We start from the raw sequence: 18488 nt of genomic DNA on the forward strand, positions 1-18488 counted from the left end.
AACAGCTGCACTACCCAGCACAGACATCATCCCATTAGGTATGGGTTTGGGAGAAGCACGAGCCAGTACTAAGATGTTATGTGAGGTGTCCGAGCCACTTTCTATGGAACCAGCTGTGTCCAAATGCGTGACATATTCCTTAGTGAAGGTCGCCATAAGGGCAACTAGCATGTCATCATTGAGGGCACCATGTAGCTCTCCACCAGCATCCAGAAGTGAAGCTGAACATATTCAGCCGTGATGCGGGAATGTACAGAAGAAAGAGCTTACAGAGAGAACCACGAGAGAGGCCGTCTGAGATGTCAGAGATCTCGAGACCATGACCCTCGAAGTCCCCCTCATTCATCAGTCCAGCACCAGGTAGGTACTCTACCACAGGATCGGCCGGTGCAAGGGCATCCCATGGAACAAGCGAGTTATCAGGGCCTACGGAATATTCACTCGGACCCCCAAATCCGAAGTCCTCAAAGATCATCACTGGCGGCACTGCCGTGCCAGCAGCATACTCCGTATCCCTGGGCCATGACGCACCACACTCAGTCACATCCACCCCTACAGCACCACCACTCCCACCATCCACACCACTGTCCAAATAAAGCTCAACATCAGAAGTCATGAATGGTTTAGGGACCGCAAGAACACAGTCAGGGATTGTGGGACCAGCCGTATGAGCGACAGCCGAGGGGTCGTAAGCAAACGGGGGATGCAGCAGGTCAGACCCAGGACCCGGAAGCAACGCGCCACCACTCGCAGCACTCCTGCGGTACGGGCAAGCATGTCCTTTCCGTAGGATGGGCCGGCGCTCAGCGTCCGTGCACTTCCTACACAGCTGCGGCTTTCGTGCGCGTCGCTGCATAGGAACGTCAGCGGCTGAAATCATAACTTGGGCGAACATGAGTACCTCACCAACGCTCGGATCCGCTGATGTGCTTGTCTCCATGGCGCAAAGGTCAGCAGCCAGGCCCACCGATAGACTACGAGAACACGATCAGCAACCACGACAGCGACAGTCTACAGCATGGTAGAGGAAGCGGAACAGGAGACACACGACGATTCCCTCAGCTGTACATGATATAAACGTTTGAAAGTCCGCAAATAGAAACGATGCGATAGCACCTCAAAATTTGGAGGTGGCGGCACCTCAGAATTCTGCGGTGGGAAACCTCAGTATAATCGTCAGGCCATGCCTCTTCGGCGGAGCCAATGCAATGCATTTCAGCGTGTTTCCAGCAGTTTCCCACGGGTTCCGAGGCAAAACAACTATTTTTGACGGCACACTGCCAAATCGAGGAAGGGCCTGTTTCATAACTCACTCAATATTGGGTATTTCGCAAATCCCTCTTGGGAATTGACTCCTTTTGACGAAAGGATCACTTTGGCAAGAGGGATTATTTTTCTGATTTTTCTTGTATTTCCCACGGACCTTGTTCACCATAAGCGGTGACTAGGTGAACTGCACCATAGTGTTCGGGGAGAAAGTCGGTGGTAAGTTACCTCCTGGTAAGTTACCGGTAAATTACTGGTAAATTACTGTAAGTTACCACCTGCATCGGGGATAATTCTAATCAGCAATTCCCCTGAGAGCAACAACCCGAGGTTGTTTGCTTACAAATCATCAACCCCCAAGAACTTATTTACTGTAGCTTATATGTTTTTGTCACTTTTGTCACGGTCTTATCTGGTGCCTCGTACTTGTTGCTGGTCAAGGTCCAAGAGCCACTACTAGCTGCTTCAAATCCATTATCTCTGACTATCAGCTGGATGGACCCACAGACCCTGGTCTGCTGGGGGGGGGGTATTTTCATGTTAAATAATAAAAATGACAGTGAATGTCCACTCAACTGTACATATCATGGGAAATGCATCACAGTGTGTTATTGGTATGAGTGAATTAAATTGGGGTTTGTTTATTGTTCTGGGGCATCATTGTTGCAAGTCCAATGCATCTGCCACCAGTACTTTGAGCATGGTTCCCCTGTAATACTGCTAGCACTGGATGACCCTGTGTTTACCTTCACATTTTGGACTCTGCACTTTTCTTGTTTCATTGCAGAGTCATCATCTCCTTCCTTAGTTTACTGTTATCATATCAGCTCTTGTGTACTCTACAATTGGTCCATACAGGTTGCCATGGTCCACACAGTGCATTTCTGAGCCCAACTGCCGAGTGAAGCAAACACCTGACTTACATCCCCCATCATTAAGCTCGTCATTCATACAATGATGCTGCACATCACTTGCAGCGTGGTCTGTGGCCAGCAGTAGTCTCCAACTGGGAGACCCTCAGTTTAATATCTTCATCTGTAGCTATGTACATGGAGTAAGGTCTAAGTAACCAGGCATAATGCAGATTAGCAAAACTTGATGTCACATGTGACTGCTGGTGGACAACCTGGGTTGCTGGATAATGGTATGGGTTGCTGAGGGGTTGTTGCTCTCAGGGGGGTTGCTGATTAGAATTATCCCTGCATTGGAGGAGGGGTGTAAAAAGTGTAAGTAATGACCGAGCAGATAAGCGTCCTTGCCCGGGTATGGTGGGATGCAAGAAGTCCTGTGACAAGTACCACAGTATTGAACCGGTATTCAATGTGTTCGAGGCATCTTCGTAGTGCATTGAGGCGAGAACAACAAAAATCATGCAAAATTTGCTATTTCCGCTATACGCACGGCGATTGCCGAAACAGGTAACTTACTGTAACTTACATGGGTAAGAAACAACCTCCAGGAGGACCTAGGTAACTTACCAGTAACTTACAGGCCAGGGACTTTCTCCCGGAACACTAGCCAGCGCTGTCATCGCTTGCCAGTATCTAGCCACGCCGTCTCGAATACAGCCAGCAGCACTCCGCTCTCAGGACCGCCGTCTACTCGCTTCATGATCACCTCCAGCGCCCCGGCGATCCTCTCCCGCAGCACCCCGCCCTCGCCGCCCAGCACGTGCCCCAGCGCGCGCGACACGAGCCCGAGCACGCCGCACAGGTACCACACCGCGTCCTTCCTCGCGAGCTTCTCCACCCGATCCGCACGCGACGCCGCGCATCCCGCCCCATCCCCCGAGCTCGGCTCCGCATACAGCCTGTCGAGTTCCCCAAGCACCGCCAGCGCCACGCCCTCTCTCACGTCCCCCAGCCCCGCCAGTCCGCCGTCTAGACCAGCGAGGACCGTCTCCACCAGGCAGAGCACGTCCGCGCGCATGTCCGCCATCCCAGCCAGCTCCTTCTTCGTCCGCTTCGTCGATCCCGCCCCGCAGAAGCTCTTGATGTGCATCCGAGACAGCACTGCAAAGCCGCGGATTGCAGGCACCAGAATGCGAGAAAGCAGCGCTCCCAGGATGTCGTCGACAGCACCCGCCAGGTCACGGCCAGCCCTCTTCGCCCGTCGCTTGGCACCTGTCTTGGGCACATTGTCGACCAGCATCGAGACGCCCGTGGACAGCACGTGCCCCGTAAGCCTGCAAATCATCTGCAGAGTCTCTTGTTGCTTCGCCCCGACCGTCTTTGCGTTCCCGGAGAGCACACCAGATAGCACATCGCCCAGCGCGCCCACAGCCCTCCCGCTCGCAGCAGCTATCAGCATCAGAGCCTCCGGAGACCTGGGCCCATCGTCGGCGGTTAAGGAGCTCAGTAGTCGCATAGCGGGCAACACACCCGGGGAGGGCGAGGCTGTAGGTACATCTGTAGATAGTCAGCGAATGATAGACGTTCGTGATCAACGAGCTCTTGATGCTTTTCGGAAAAAGAGTCGTCATGCCTCTGAGAACCCACTAGCATATATCCCACTAATCACAGCGGCCAGGTCCATCCGCGGGCCCTCCGCCTGCGTTTTCGGATTCTTCTTCTGCTTCTTCTTTGGCGGAGGGGCACTCGCAGGCGTCGGCGCAGAGGCCTCACTGCTCCCTACGCTCGCCGCAAGGGCCGCGCACTCTACACCCACCACAGTCGGCAGACGCGTATAGATGGCGTTCGAATGTCAGAAGACAACACCACCACCAAGACGCCACGGATTTACGTACTAATCTGCTCACTCTCGTACATCCCCTTCAGCTCTCTGACACAACCCTCCAGCTCCAGCGCACGCCGTAGCCACGCATCGGCCCCCTTCCCCTGCCCCGCGCTCGGGAACTTCTCGCACAGGTCGAGCACGTACTCTGCCTCCCCTCTAATGACGCACTGTCCCCCCCTCAACAGTGAGTACTGGAAAACGCACCTGCGAGACCCATGGCAGCAGGCTTGTACTTCAACGCGACAAACGCCTTCCGATTTCGACGCGCATCACATCAGAAAGCCCCCGCACCATGCTCGACGCAAAGACGTACGATGGCGATGCGCACCCGCGCGGCGTCGGTCGCTTGTGCAGGTGCCATATTATATCAACGCAGCTAGATTGTTGTCGCGCAGGGAATAGACTAGTAGGACCAGAGCAGTGTAGTGCAAGATGCGCGTCGCGTAAGAAAGTCGCTACCTCCATCGACGCGTGCAGTCACGCCGTGACCAACGCGTCTCTCTTTGTTCCTCCTAATCCTGCGACTCCTACTCCCTCCGTCCGACTGGCTTCATTGACCACTCAGACATTGCAAACTTGGAGGACAATCACAGTAACAATGTATGCATAGACATCAGACAGCGGTAACAGGTAGGCAGGGGGTAACGCGGCGGCGAAGAGACATAATACTACACACAGGCTCTACTAAAGCAACATCCGCCTATCGGCGCGGGCATACGAGTAAGTAAATTAGTACGTGAACGAAGTTATCGTGAATCGCAGGCTGATCAGGGCTGCAGACCTGCAAGTCAAGTCGCGCGCAGTTCAATCCAAATCCCAAGCTCAACCACGCCGGAGACTGACCTCACCGCTCCAGCTCGCCCCTCCCGCCCGAGCTCCTCCTCACCGGCGACTCGTCCTGCGCAGCGAGCACACTCGCGCGCACCGGCGTCCCCCACCCATCTCCGCCCGAGAACGTCAGCGCCCTTCCACCAAGCCCAAACCCGCGCCCGGGCGTCTGGAACAGCGCATACCGCCCATCTCCGCGGCTCGGCGTCACCGCCGGGTCGAACACCTCCCTCTCCCTCTCCTTCAGCGGCGAGCTCGAAAGAAAGTTCGGCGTCGCGAACATATTCCGCGTGGCGCGCGAGAACGGCGTCGCCGGGTCCTTCCCCGGGCTGCTGCCCCACGCGCTCGACGGCGGCACGCGGAAGCTGAACGCCTCCGCGAGCGGCGACTCTTGCACCGACGCGTCGTAGAACAGCGGGTCACGCGGCGTGCGCGGCGCTGCCCGTTCCTCCGAGGGCACCAGGGTCGGCTCCGACGACGGGATCAGCTCCGGCGAGGGCGTCCGCTCGCACTTTGGGCAGTACCACGCCGCGTCCGCCGACCCGAGGTCGTCGACGCTGTGCAGCCCGACGCAGCTTAGGTGGTACCAGCGGTCGCACCGGTCGCACTGGACCGCCTCCTCGCCGTCGTTTCGCCCGTGACACACGCACGATATGGTGCTGTCGTCGTCGTCCTCTTCTCGCTCCGCCTCGGTTTCTGGATGGTCGAGGCGGTACCGCAGCCTTCGCGCCGCCTTCTTCGAGAGCAACGCCGCCCGTGCGTCCGCAGGCCCGCTAGGTAAGTACACGCTCCCCTTGACCAGCCGACCCCCGCCCGGATTCGCGTGCAGGGGCACCATCTTCCCCCGGCCCATGCGTGCGCGCTTCGGCGGCCCGTCCTCCACCTGCCCCCACGCCGACGGCTCCTCGTCCGACCCGCTCTCCTCGTCGCCCGAGTCGCGCTCCAGGAACTCCGCTATGCGCCGCAGCCGCTCCTCCTCCTCCGCCTGGTTCGCCAGCACGCGCTCCCGGAGCCGCACCGACCACGGGAACTGCAGGTCGGGCCAGTTCGGCCCTACTATCGGTGCAGGGGCCGCCCGAGTGCTCCGCTTCCCCCCAGGAGACTCGGTAGGATGCGCACCAGTCGCCTGCCGCCGCCGGTTCTTCTTGCGCTTCCGCGGCGTGTCGTCGTCCGCCAGGCCGTCCTCTGGGGACACGTCCAGCAGCACCCGGCCCTTGCCCTCCAGATACACCGGCATGAGCTTCCTCCGCAGATTCGTCAGGGACTCGTACGTCTGGAACGCAGCCAGCCTCTTTCGCTTCTTCGCCTCTCGCTCGTCCGCGGGCGTCTCGGGGATCCTAGAAGGACCGGGCTGATCTGGTGTCGAATGCTGCAGCCACGCGAGCGTGTGTTCGCTGAGGGGCGACGAGCGGTCTTTGCCCGGCGTCCGTAGGACGTCGTATCCGGGACCGCTCCCGTACTTGGGGTACCCCCCAGCCATCAGGCTCTCCTCGAAGCTCTCTTCAGACGTTTCCTGGAACAGCTGGATCCGCCTGCCTTTAGTCGGGCTGTCCGCGATGCCCAGCCCTGCATGTGGCGCGCCACTCTGTTCTCCAAGTTGCAAGATATCGCTTGAAGATGTTCGTTCCATACGCTTGAGATACGGTGGCCGCCGAGCTTCCAATACGGCTTCAGAATCCTGGGTAGCCTCGCCACGCAGGTACTCCATTCGCAGAGCTTGCAGACGCTCGGACTCTGCCCTCGCAGAAGACTCGCGGCCCACAGGACGCGCGGTGAAGACGTCATCCGGGTCCAACGAAAACGCGGGAGGTGAGACAGAACGTTGTGATCGGCTTGCGATGGACAGCTTCTCCATAAAGGGCGAGGACAGTTGCGACTGGCCGGCGGTCTCGCCGGAATGAGCGGAACGTGGGGAGGAGATGATTGCGGCGGGCGCGAGAGGTGTGGAGCTGCCTTCTGATCTGGATCTGAATAGATATAAGGGCGGTCCTATTGATAAGATGGGCTACACGTACAGGTGTAGCGGCTCAGGCGTTGGAATCTGGTCCATTCGTATGTTCGGACTGCAAGGAGGTAAGTATTGCACAGACCATGATTTGGGCTAAATGTCTTACGGTGAGGAAGGTCGGGGGATTTGAGGGGCTGGCGGGCTACGAGAAGATTAACGTCGGTGGACGCACCGAGACGTGGGATCGCCTTACCTCGAGTCGGGGGTGACAATCTGTTGCATACGGGACTTGCTGCCATCGCTACTGGGATGTTCAATCCGACCAGCAGGGACGATGAAAAGCACCACACTTACAATACAGGATGCGGGGGACGCCGTGATAATGGAACGGGCGCAACTAGAGGTGCTTGGTGGTGGGATCTACGCTGTGTGAGTTCGCAGCTTTATTGATATGGGTCATCAGAATCGTGCACCTGTTCAGGATAGGTGACTCCGGCGACGCACGGCCGCCGTTGGGGAGGTGCATATGTCCGGGGCTAGAGAAAGTCGACGTTAGCAAGTTGAGTACAGGTTACGAATCCCTTCTCCTATGTGGCAGTCTATGGCTCCTCCCCCAGCACAACCATCTCTGAAACATATGCCATCAAAATCCTTCACCCCGTCCTTATATCCTTCATCCCAGGTCGCACACTAAGCAGCCGATCAGACAGACGTACCTCTGAGGCGTTGGCAGGTGCGTAGACTGCTTGTATACGTTGAACCCGAAGGGTGGGAGCAGGCCGCCCGTGCTGCTGCCATTGTGAATGAACAGGTGAGCGTTTCCGATCTAGCATCTGAGACAAACCTGGAACCGGCGACATTCTGCTCGCTGGAGTCCAAGTCCACTGTACGCAATGTTGGGGTCAGCATCTCAGGACTATGCCCAGCTAGAGAGTCGCTGGACTGCGTGGAAAAGCCAGCGATGGTCGTATCAGAGACATTCGGATCCGCGCTGGTTGAGATAGACAACGTGGTGCCCTCCTGAGAAAGGACGCTCATTCCCGTGCGTGGACGAACAAAGGTTGTGTGGCTTGGTCGATGAATAAAGTAGAAAGGGTTTCGCAATATTTGGGAGGAAAAGAGAGCCAGCAACGAGTGATCGGAGGACTTCAAGCCATGCAATGAAGATCGCACTCGCCACTTGTCCGAATTTGCGCCCACTCATTTGCTGACGTAAGAATCAAAATGCGCGCGTTCGCCGTTCACAGGACCCCGGGGATCGCCTCTCCGTCATCATGGACTGCTGGCACTGCTTCTTCGTGCTTTCTTACTAGGATGGAGGATATGAACGTCCTCGAGTTCTACTCTGGGATAGGTATAGTTCACTGTGTTTTTCACTGACCTGATACAACTGCGATACAGGTGGTCTTAGAGCGGCCTTTGAGCGTAGTTCTGCGACCGGTCGCATCGTACAATCGTTTGATTGGGATCAGGCAGCTCGTCAGGTGTATGAAAGCAACTATGGACCTGGCTCAGTTCAACAGGTTTTCATGTCTTAGCAGGATGAGTCAAAGGCGATGCTAATCCATTTTTCACTGTGACTAAGGTCGACATCGGGACGCTGAGTGCATCCCAACTGCCTCCCTCGGAATTGTGGCTGCTTTCTCCTTCATGCCAACCTTACACTGTCCTAAACCCTGACGGGAAAGGTGAAGGAGACCCACGAGCAAAGTCATTTCTCCACCTAGTCGATAATGTCCTCCCGGAGCTGGCACGGTTGGGAAGATTACCCAGGTATTTGCTGATCGAAAATGTGGCGGGCTTCGAGGTACTTGGTACTTTGTCTCTGTCCCGTCTGCACATGTCCGAAATTCTGTGCTCGCAAGTCCTCTACTACAAGACAGAAGCTCCTATCAACCTTTCAAGGTTTGGACTACTCAGCACTAGAAGTCCTGCTAACTCCCCTTCAATTCGGTATACCCAACTCTCGACTACGCTACTATTGCTTGGCCAAGCTTTCACCCCTGCGCTTTGCGCATATGAACAATACGTCAGAGGCGCATGTATGGCGACACATACCTGGGCAAGGCGAAGACTGGAAAGATCCGCGAGACTCTACCGTGCCAGCGTCTGGTTGTGAGGTTCGGCTCTACCTAGACGAGCCCGAAGCCATCCAGGGCGAATCACCCTACAGGATCCCGGACAAGGTGCTGATGAAATGGGGCCATCTCTTTGACATCGTGAAACCCTCGTCACGGCGTACTTGTTGCTTTACCAGGGGTTATTATATTACTCGTAAACCAAATCTTCACGGGCGGTTGATGATTTTGTCTTGCAGGCTACACCCACTTGGTGGAACGTGCCGGATCCATACTACAAACCAACGAATCACTAGACGTATGTCCCTATCATTGACATTGATATTGCGCCCTAGACCACGTCCATATAGACCACCACAATCTTCAATGAGTTCCTGTCAGCGAAATCACTCTCGCTTGATACTCCCCACCCTTCCACGGATCCCCTCAGCATTTTGCGTCCGCTCGGTCTGCGATACTTCTCTCCCACGGAGCTCCTTCGACTGTTCTGCTTCCTCCCTCCCGCCGCTCATGACACGACCACCTCTCAGGAAGCCCAGACAACATTTAAATGGCCGTTGAATACCTCCACAAAGACCAAGTATCGGTTGATTGGGAATAGTGTGAATGTCGAGGTAGTACGGAGGCTCATCAATTACTTAGTCCTGGAACCACCAGTAGAAAAGATACAGCCCATGATGGCCACATGATACATCGGATTACACTCACCACTATCTTTGAATCTCCATGATCACGCAGACTCACCCAACTGCTCAACTGCTCCTCGATGGTATATTCCGCATGCATCCTCTGCGTGCGTGATACTTAGCTATGGTACATTGTACAACAGATGCAAGCGTAGATCATCAACGAGGCCTTCCGATCTCGGCTATCCGCACACCCTCCTCATAGAACAATCGAATCTCAGAGTTTTGCGTGTTCCAAGACATAGGTGGACGTCTCCCTCGCCTTAACTTTGTCGACGTCTTTCCGCGTGATAGACTTACACTCATGCGCATGGTTATAGCCCAACCTACATGATAGCATTCGATTTATTAGTTTAATACCATCCGTCACGAGGACAATGTACTCACCTCTGTCTACCGTCGGTCCCTCCCTCCTTGTAGAATTCTGGTCGCCGGAGCAAACTAACAACGACTGCCCCGCCGATACCGATGTTATGCACCATGCCATACTTGCCTCGCTTGTCCTGGACGTCGAACAGACCCGGCGCCTGCATGGGCCCTGCCCCTACATGCAAGAGTCCCCTGTTGAGAACGAGTAGGCTTATACGCAGAGACCTGCTTACAGTTACGCAGTTGCACTACGGAAACAATCGTCATGAATATTGCCGATATCCTCCAGAAATAGCTTAGAGCTTACTGGTGATGTAGAAATGCATCCCAAGCCCCGTCGCTCCCAGTGGGTGACCCTTGGCTTCCAAACCGCCACTAGGATTGACAACCCATTTGCCGCCGTACTACATACGAGTCAGAATCCGTCGAACCGTCGAGACATTCTTAGTCCTACCGTATTGTCTCCGCGCTCTACAAGCTTGTGTGCTTCCCCGGTCGTACAAAGCCGCAAGGCGTCATATGTTATAAGCTTGTCAACCCATCGACGTCAGCCTGAGCCCTTGCGGCTTTAAGCCTCAATCGTAAAAACAGGCTTACCTCGTTCGAGGCAAAGCAATCGTGGACTTCAATTACTCCCACCTGGTCCCTGCCTTCGCCCACCCCGAAGCCGGCTTGCTGGAAGGCCTTGTCTGCGCAGGCTCTAGTCATGCCGAAGCCGATAACGTCCATGGCGCTTCTGGTATCAAAGGCTGTGGGGTAGTCGGTGGTGAGTGCCTGCCCGACGATTTCAATCGCCTGGTTCTCCAATCCGTGCTTGTGGACGAAGTCTTCAGATGCTACAATGCAACAAGCAGCACCGTCCTGTCAAGTGGGTGAGATGCACCTTAGCATGCACGGCGACTTATGCGCGAGACAAACGTACAGACGTCGGACTGCACATTAGTTTCGTTAGCTGCTTCGTGATCTTGGGGGCCTGTAGCACCTGTTCTTTCGTCCATCCATTCCTGAACTGTGCATACGGATTATTCGTAGAGTGCTTGTGATTCTTTGCCGCTTCACAGGATGCACGTTAACGTACGGGCCATACATGACTCTATACAGACACACTCACCGATCTGAGCCAAATGGTCAATATTGGCTCCATACTTATCAAAATACTCCTGGCCAGCATTCGCAAACATCCTCGGTGCGCCAGGCCCAAAGTTCGCGCCAGCACTCATGCCCTCCTCGAGCTCCTGCGACCTCTGATTGAACAGCACTGTCGGGGATTCACGGTCCTTGTACACCGTGCCCAGGCTACCCGGGTTCATCCGCTCGAACCCGAGGGCGAGGGCGCACTCGACGAGGCCACCCTTGACCAGGTTATTCGCCTGGAAGAGGGCGGTGCTGCCGGTGGAACAATTGTTGTTCACGTTCGCGATGGGGATGCCGGTCATCCCGAGAGGGTAGAGTGCGCTCTGTGGGCGATCAGCATGACATAGGACTTCGAGGCATGTCTGCCTTCCTTGTGCATACCTGACCAGCGGTAGAATCGCCGTATACGTACCCTACGAAGGCGGCTTCGACAGCATCATATGTAATACCTATAGCACGGATTCAACGGCCAGCGAGACGGGCGGCCTTTGAATGACCGGTCCTTCAACACTTACCGGCGTCAAGCAGCGCTTTCGTGGCAGCTTCCAAGCCCATCTGCATCATAAGAATTAGCCTTCGCCGTATCGCACGGAAGATCAACTTGCTTCATTCGTGGTCCTCAAACCACGGGGCTGCAAACTATAAATCAGGGAGGCACAAAGTTGTCGATACGGACGGTTCTCTACCTTAATGAAAGCCGTGCATCCTACTCCAATAATGAACGATCGCCGTCCCATCGTCTCCTTCAGACAAACAAAATCGAGAATCCAGCGGGAGGAGACAAGGAGGAATGCAAGCTCGGCTATCGTATAACCGGTGTCTTACCCCAGATGATCGAGCGCTTACAGACACCGAGTGCGGGGTAAAAGGCGGTGAACAACACATGGCTGGGTAGCAGCTCAGAGCAGGGCAATGGATGCCAAAAAAGCAACCAAGAGGGGTCACAGTATACATACAGGGAAGGGCGCATAAACGACAGTAATGAAATCGACCATTCCAGTAGAAAACAGTACCACCATTCACTCCTCGTCCTCCTCGGAATCATCGTCCTCTGCCTCTTCCAACCATTTCAAGAACGGCTCGCTCGCCTTGCGGACCTTCTTACTGATGTCCTTGTCAACATACTTCTTGCTGACGTGCGTACCCCACTGGGTAACGACTTCCTCCTCGATGATGTCCGCTTGGTACAACTCCATGAGGATCTTGGGTACCGCAGGAATCAGGTCAGGCTGGTCGACGCCGACGAAGCGCTCGATGCCGCCCAAGAGGGACTTCTGGTGCTTCTCGGACGTCACCATCTGCATCATGCCATTAGTATCCGGTGCTTCACAAGAGCGCAGTGATCTCACCTTCACAAACATGGGGATGTACGTCGGTAGCTCCTTCAGGATATCGGCAGTGAAGAGGGTCTGGGCAAGAACCTGAACAGTCTTGTGCTTCTTCTCAATACCGAGGTCCTGGGCCTTCTTGTAGACCTGTACAGGCCCGGCATCCCTATTCTCCTTCGCCCAATTCCCAAGCTGAGAGTAGGGGTTATCAGCACCCTCGTCACTCTCGTCATCGCCGGCGGCTAATACGGCGTTGGCCATGCTGGCCTCCAGAGCTTTCATACGCTCTTTCACAGCAGCCTCTGACGTGTCGACAGACCAATCCTCGTCCTTGATGGCGGCTGCGTCGGCATCGAGCTCCGCCGCCTCGGCCTTGATACGCTTAGTCAACTCGTCGTCGCTCTCTGCGCCTACCTCGCCGTCACCCTCGGCATGACCATTGGTCTCTGCCTCGTTATTGGGGGTAGGGCTGTCCGACGACGCCTTCTTCTTGCTCTTCTTCGGGTTCTTGGGTGGGTTCTTCAAGATGAACGTAGTGAGCTTATGGCGCATGTCGACGCCGCTGCGCTCGCCGCAGGCCTTGCAGTCGCGGATGATGTCGTCGTTCTTGGTGATGATGAGGTTCGTCTCGGGGTTCTTGCACGCCTTGCACAGCACGAACTTGTCGATGAAGGCGTCCAGGAGCTCGCGCAGCTTGGCGGCGTCGTGGGCGCCGTTGACAATGTAGCGGTCGGACTTCTCGTCGAACGACGTCTGGGCGCCTAGTTCGCAACCGAAGAACTTGGTGGGGTACGAGGGAGGGCGACTCAGTGCACGGGCGACGTCGGACATGTTCGGGATGACGGTCTTGATACCATTGCCTTTGCCCTCGATCTTGGTCATGAGCAGGGGCATGCTACGAGAACGTCAGCATGTGCAGGAAGGAGGGTAATCATGCCTCTTACCGGTAGCGGTAGAACTTGTCATCGACATCGCGACGAATGTTGACAATGGTAGCCATATTGGGCGAATTTTAGCGCTGCAAGACAGTCAATATACCGAACGGCATCTTCTCCAGCAGCATAGCAGACACTCACAGTACTGATCAGTGGATTACGGTGGAACAAGTGTTCGTCCTTCGGTATAGCGGATGAAGTTCGAAGCATGAATCCTCTGCTGTTGCAGTGGACGCGGGCTGTATGACAAGTGTAGGGCGAAATGGTGGACAGAGTCAGGACTGACAGCGACGGCGGCGGCGAGGCAGGGGGCGGCGAAGGTGGTGGTAGCGGTGAAAGAGCGAAATTTTGGCTGAGGCGCATTTGAGTGGGCGCACGGCTGTGACCGGCTTTACGCTGACCAAGCGAGGCCTCCCACACTGCGTAACGCCCTCGGCCAACGTTTCTCCCTATTATTATCCCCTGCTCAGCACGATGCGTCCGGTGGTAAGGTACGACGACATTGCGGGCGATGCGCGCGCGCCCGAGCCGTCTGGCAGCGCGCCCGCGAGGAAGCGCACGAAGACTCAGGCGAGCGAAACGTTCGGACATTCCCAGAAGTCTGTCCAGCACTGGGATGACCCTGGTACCACTTCGCAGGCCATGAACTACGATGAAGAGGACGCCCCCGATACCCAGGATGGTTTCGAGGAGAGCCGGCAGCTGACGCACGAGGAGATATGGGACGACTCTGCGTTGGTGGACGCATGGAATGCTGCGAACGAGGAATATGAGGTGCGCAGCCTTTGCTCCCTCTGTTGTGCATACTGAATGATCCTTCTCGAAGGCTTTGAATGGCCCCGACAAAAGCTGGAAGAAGGATCCTGTATTCAAATCGCCCTTGTGCGTATGCGTGATTCAATATATTTGTTGTACACCGCTCACGCTCGTGTTAGGTGGTACAACACACCCGCTATCCAAAAGACCCCACAAGCAGGGCCGTCATCTCCTAATAAAAGGACGAAGACTAAGACAGCACCAGCAGATGACTCTCAGCCTCTAAACTTTGAAAATTTTGTCCCCAACCACGACCCCTCATTAGCTGCCAATGGGGCGGGCCCAACCTACGCGTCGCCAGGAATAGTAGGGCAGGACGAAGCCTTCACTCGGGCTGTTGAAGCATCATACTGGTCAGGATACTGGACAGCTGTTTACCATGTGCGTGTCAGCCTCGAGGCGTCATTGGGAGTCGGAACTGACGTTGCACCACAGTACCACCGACATATGCCCACGGGCAGAAACACAGAAGGTGAGGACGAACAAGAAGAGGTAACCGCAGAGGTAGAAGATGGAATGGTTGCAGAGGAGGACGGGGATGACATGATATCAACTCAAAGGTGACAATGGCTCCTGATCTCTGTGTTTTGCTCGATCTCCCGTAAGACGTGTCTACTGTACAAATGTCAGTAAAATCCGAAACTTCGCGCGTCCGCTGCGTGTATCTGCCGCAATATGATCGTTTTCAAATCTCCAAGCGTGCGCGGGTGCCGCTATATACTTGTCAATCCGTCGTTGAGTTTCATTCAGAATTTGTGGCATCCGCCACCAAGTCACGTGGTCGCGTCTGCAACACGCGCGCTGCATTTGTCTCAAGTCTGCACCGAGCCTGGTTGTGGCCACTCCTGCTTTACTCCTCCCAGCCATGGCAGACTTGTCCGCGCTACTGACCTCTTCCAAAGCGCTGACATCGCATCTTTCAAAGCCCGATCTGCCCTCCATCAACCTTTCTCTCGACCAAATTGAAGCACAGTCGCGACGGCTAGTCTCGAAAAGACCGCGGACGGGAGACAACGATCGAGCGTAAGTGACAGAGAAATAAGGCTATATACTCCATTTAATATACCCCCATAGGAATTATCTGCTCGCTCAGGCCCACGTCGATGCCCCCGCCCTCGCCAGCTCCATCGCCCACCTGAACACCGCGAACACCTTTTCCCCCCTCCAAGCCCTCCAAGACACCGATGTTCTCGGCTACCTGCGCCACGCGCACGAGCAGAACATTATCAGCACCATTGAGGAGGGCCGGAGGCAGACACAGGAGGAGTTCTACCGCGTCCTCGAGGAGCGCGCGAAGCGCGACTGGGAGGCGAAGAAGAAGCGCGTGTTTGAGGAGCTCGGGGGACGGTTCGGCGGGGACATGATGGCACTCAGCGTGCTGGACAAGAAGAAGGGTGTGCTTGGGAGGAGTATGGCAGCGGTGAGTGGTGCTGGTTATGGACTGGGTTATGGAGAATATGCTAACGGGTTGAGCAGGGCGGGACTGGTGGGCCGGGGTTCAGCGCGCATATGCAATCGAAGATGATGGCGTACGACCATGTCATTGGCGACATGAACGCTTCCCGACTGCGCGGAATATCCTACCCTATCATACACGCTCTCCGGAACGCGACAGAATCTGTAAACGGAGACGTAGGTCGTAACTATCTACGCAACTGTCCTTGACTAAAATGCAGTTGATAGTCCACCTCGCACGCCATGATCGAAAACTGCGAGCTCCTCTGCAAAATCACCCAAGAGCCGCCGACGCTCCCGCCCCCCGAGCACGCCGGCGCGCACATCCTCAACACGCCGCTCTTCGAGCGCAAATACGCCAGGGTATACCTCGGCGACCCCGAGTCGCGCGAGGCGATCGCCCTGCGTAAGCAAATCGCGCGCGGCGCGATGGAGGCGCTGGAGGAGCAGTACTGGGACGTCGTCGAGCGCACGATCGCGTCGCGCCCGATGGAGGCGCGCCTCGGGGGCGACCCGAGCGTGTCAAATAAGATCCGCGCGTATTTGCTGGTAAGGTATTATCGCGGCGGGGAGTGGGAGGAGCGGATTGAGGTGCGTGAAACCCACGTGTGACTGTCGACGCGGGTTGGGATTGAGGTGCTGGTATATAGCTGGTATCGGGGCAACCGCTGTGGGCGAAGCTGTTCTTCCTGGTACGGACGGGTCATGCCAAGGAAGCTTTGAAGGAGGTGGAGCAGTACCAGGCGCTAGTCGACCGCCACGAAACCAGTTTCATCAGCCACTTTCGAGCTTGGGTTGAATCACCGGACCAGAGGTATGTTGCGACTTCTTTGTCGATGCCAGGGACTCCTGTTGAACTCCGCCGCTACGCTGGATCAGCCTGCCGAAGCCTCACCGAGATCACCTTCAGTCTGTGTACAACGCACATATGCTGCACAGCACGAGCGATCCGTTCAAACTCGCTCTCTACAAACTCATGGGTAAACTCGACCCGTCGCGACGACACGTCCCGCTCGTCACGACTACTACGGAAGACTGGCTGTGGTTCCAGCTGGCCATGGTCTGTCCTTTCATTGAGCCTGTCATCATGTATTATTGACAGCAAAACTTTTAGCTTGACGAGGAAGAGAACGGTGGCTTACGAACGCTCGCAGATGTCCTGCTAGGGTACGGTGAGAAGCAATTCGAGCCCCTGGTAGAGGGGCGACCCGCCAAGCGGGGAGTTTGGGCGGGCGTTCTGCTCATGGTCGGCGAATTCGAGAGGGTACATTTTCAACTTACTCCTGTCTCTCGTGGAGTATTGGTGCTGACTGGAGGTCTCAGGCTGTCGCGGCCCTCTGGGACCACGAAGAAACGGAGATAGAGGCGGTACATCTGGCAATCGCACTAGCTTACCATGGGTTACTTCGTGTGCCCCCTCGTGCAGAGACGTCAGACACCACTCCGCGTACGTCTGGGCTTATCCATTACATGAAACGAATCTAACGCACGGACATACCATACCTAGTTGTCGTCGCGCCCTTGTCGCCACCCGCCCTCAGCCTCTCGACCCTGATATGGCGCTACGTGCGGCAGTTCGTCAAGATGGACGCGAAGGAGGCGCTGCAGTACATCTACTGCGTGTGCTTGAGCTCGGATCAGGGCGATGGTGTCGGCAGGGAGCAGCTCGAGATCGCGTGGGACCTCGTACGCCGGACAATCTCGCTCGCGAACTCTGGGGCCGCATGGGAGGCGCTGGTTGGTGGCTTCCGGCCAGACGGGACGAGATTCGTGAGTGCTGTCTTGAGCATTGTACGCGATGTTATACGTCTGCTAATGGGCAATGCAGACCGGCCTTATCGAGCAAGGCCGCTCGCTCCTGTATCTGGATAACAACAAGGACTTCAACGAACACATCCTCGTACGCGCCGCGCGCCAGGCAGAGGAGAATGACCAGATCGCGGAGGCGATCAAGCTGTACAACCTCGCGAGCGACTACAATACCGTCGTGTCGTGCCTCGCGCAGGCGCTGGGTAGCAGCCTGTCGCAGCTGAACGAGAGCGAGGCGGGAAGGAATCTGGAGAAGAGCGCGAGGGAGATCTTGAGGCATTACGAGCGGACGAATAAGGCGGCGGGACGGGATCGCGATGCTGTGGTTCGACTACTGGCGATACGCGAGGCCATGAACGCGAAGGAAGCCGGTAGGCCTGAGCAAGCTCTCGAGGTGAGTCGACTGTATTCGTATTACGTTGACTATCTCATGCCTCTGGTAGATTATGGAGTCTCTGGAGCTTGTTCCCTTGGACGGGGACGTCGCGAAGATCACCAAGCGGGCGGAAGAGTTCAAGGACTTGCACGAAGCCCTACAGCGGAACCTGCACACGTACCTTGTTCTCGTCATGGACGCACTAGCCGCCGTGCACCGAAAGGTAAAGGATTCCGGCCAGCCGGATGCCACCAAAAAAATGGTCAGCTTCACTGTCATTGTCTTGTGCTGTTCCTTGATTAATGACGACGTTGGACAGCAATTGTCTACGTTGCGGAAGAAATCGAGATCCCTGATTATGTTTGCGGGGATGCTAAAATACCGGATGTCCCCGGACGTGTACTCATACCTCTCGAGAGTGGATGTCGAGGTTGCATTGTGATGTATCATCGTTTCATGTATATACTGTTTTCTAGGACGTCCATGCCAGCGCGCTCAGCCCTCGGTGGCGGCTACTCCGTACGCTTGCGGGCCACGGGCCGGGGGCTTTGTGGCGTTCCCGATCGTAAACAAGGCTTTGTCGTGGAACTCGAATACATGATGCCTGTGCTGCGCCCTGCAAGTCTGTGAACCCGGTTGTACGTCTTCGGCTACAGCGTAAAGTGCCTTAGGACTCCGTGTCCTACTGCGCGTGTCAAGCAGCTTTGACGGCAGCTTTATATCA

At 55.9% G+C, this 18488-nt stretch overlaps 7 protein-coding genes across 7 annotated transcripts; 3 read left to right on the forward strand and 4 right to left on the reverse strand.

The window, feature by feature from the left end:
* Positions 1-2793: 2793 nt before the first annotated feature.
* GLOTRDRAFT_135720 (uncharacterized protein) lies at positions 2794-4363 on the reverse strand (the record flags this gene model as incomplete). The annotated part of the gene is made up of 5 exons (XM_007863221.1): positions 2794-3674; positions 3765-3923; positions 4013-4147; positions 4207-4252; positions 4316-4363. The coding sequence occupies 5 exons, from the start codon at positions 4361-4363 to the stop codon at positions 2794-2796; spliced, it is 1269 nt and encodes a 422-aa protein (XP_007861412.1).
* A 266-nt stretch (positions 4364-4629) lies between these two features.
* GLOTRDRAFT_135721 (uncharacterized protein) lies at positions 4630-7913 on the reverse strand. Its single transcript, XM_007863222.1, has 8 exons — positions 7623-7913; positions 7495-7566; positions 7252-7314; positions 7133-7198; positions 7032-7079; positions 6945-6980; positions 6846-6893; positions 4630-6797 (listed from the first exon to the last, which is right to left on the reverse strand). The coding sequence occupies exons 1-8, from the start codon at positions 7814-7816 to the stop codon at positions 4847-4849; spliced, it is 2478 nt and encodes an 825-aa protein (XP_007861413.1). The 5' UTR covers positions 7817-7913; the 3' UTR covers positions 4630-4846.
* A 250-nt stretch (positions 7914-8163) lies between these two features.
* GLOTRDRAFT_31030 (S-adenosyl-L-methionine-dependent methyltransferase) lies at positions 8164-9545 on the forward strand (the record flags this gene model as incomplete). Its single annotated transcript, XM_007862040.1, has 6 exons — positions 8164-8301; positions 8364-8585; positions 8644-8885; positions 8952-9037; positions 9096-9158; positions 9238-9545. Coding segments are annotated over 6 exons (1059 nt in total), but the record flags the coding sequence as incomplete, so codon positions are not given.
* Positions 9546-9618: 73 nt separating this feature from the next.
* GLOTRDRAFT_69476 (thiolase-like protein) lies at positions 9619-11866 on the reverse strand. The gene is made up of 12 exons (XM_007863223.1): positions 11732-11866; positions 11651-11677; positions 11561-11600; positions 11427-11494; positions 11023-11368; positions 10834-10964; positions 10509-10772; positions 10366-10440; positions 10219-10315; positions 10145-10159; positions 9930-10086; positions 9619-9868 (listed from the first exon to the last, which is right to left on the reverse strand). The coding sequence occupies exons 1-12, from the start codon at positions 11780-11782 to the stop codon at positions 9760-9762; spliced, it is 1380 nt and encodes a 459-aa protein (XP_007861414.1). The 5' UTR covers positions 11783-11866; the 3' UTR covers positions 9619-9759.
* A 36-nt stretch (positions 11867-11902) lies between these two features.
* Positions 11903-13625, reverse strand: GLOTRDRAFT_54021 (eukaryotic translation initiation factor 5). The gene is made up of 4 exons (XM_007862242.1): positions 13450-13625; positions 13318-13391; positions 12395-13268; positions 11903-12343 (listed from the first exon to the last, which is right to left on the reverse strand). Exons 2-4 carry the CDS (start codon positions 13371-13373, stop codon positions 12065-12067), a joined length of 1209 nt encoding a protein of 402 aa, XP_007860433.1. The 5' UTR covers positions 13374-13391; positions 13450-13625; the 3' UTR covers positions 11903-12064.
* Positions 13626-13902: 277 nt separating this feature from the next.
* Positions 13903-14818, forward strand: GLOTRDRAFT_109348 (uncharacterized protein). The gene is made up of 4 exons (XM_007863224.1): positions 13903-14082; positions 14135-14190; positions 14244-14505; positions 14560-14818. Exons 1-4 carry the CDS (start codon positions 13951-13953, stop codon positions 14686-14688), a joined length of 579 nt encoding a protein of 192 aa, XP_007861415.1. The 5' UTR covers positions 13903-13950; the 3' UTR covers positions 14689-14818.
* Positions 14819-14989: 171 nt separating this feature from the next.
* On the forward strand, positions 14990-18339 carry GLOTRDRAFT_69482 (NIC-domain-containing protein; the record flags this gene model as incomplete). The annotated part of the gene is made up of 12 exons (XM_007863225.1): positions 14990-15147; positions 15199-15544; positions 15601-15756; positions 15808-16170; positions 16230-16393; positions 16459-16639; positions 16694-16843; positions 16903-17026; positions 17087-17349; positions 17408-17782; positions 17832-18026; positions 18084-18339. The coding sequence occupies 12 exons, from the start codon at positions 14990-14992 to the stop codon at positions 18204-18206; spliced, it is 2598 nt and encodes an 865-aa protein (XP_007861416.1). The 3' UTR covers positions 18207-18339.
* Positions 18340-18488: the final 149 nt, after the last annotated feature.

The sequence above is a fragment of the Gloeophyllum trabeum genome (genome assembly GCF_000344685.1).
Source record: "Gloeophyllum trabeum ATCC 11539 unplaced genomic scaffold GLOTRscaffold_00001, whole genome shotgun sequence".
NCBI classification, from domain to species: Eukaryota; Fungi; Basidiomycota; class Agaricomycetes; order Gloeophyllales; family Gloeophyllaceae; genus Gloeophyllum; species Gloeophyllum trabeum.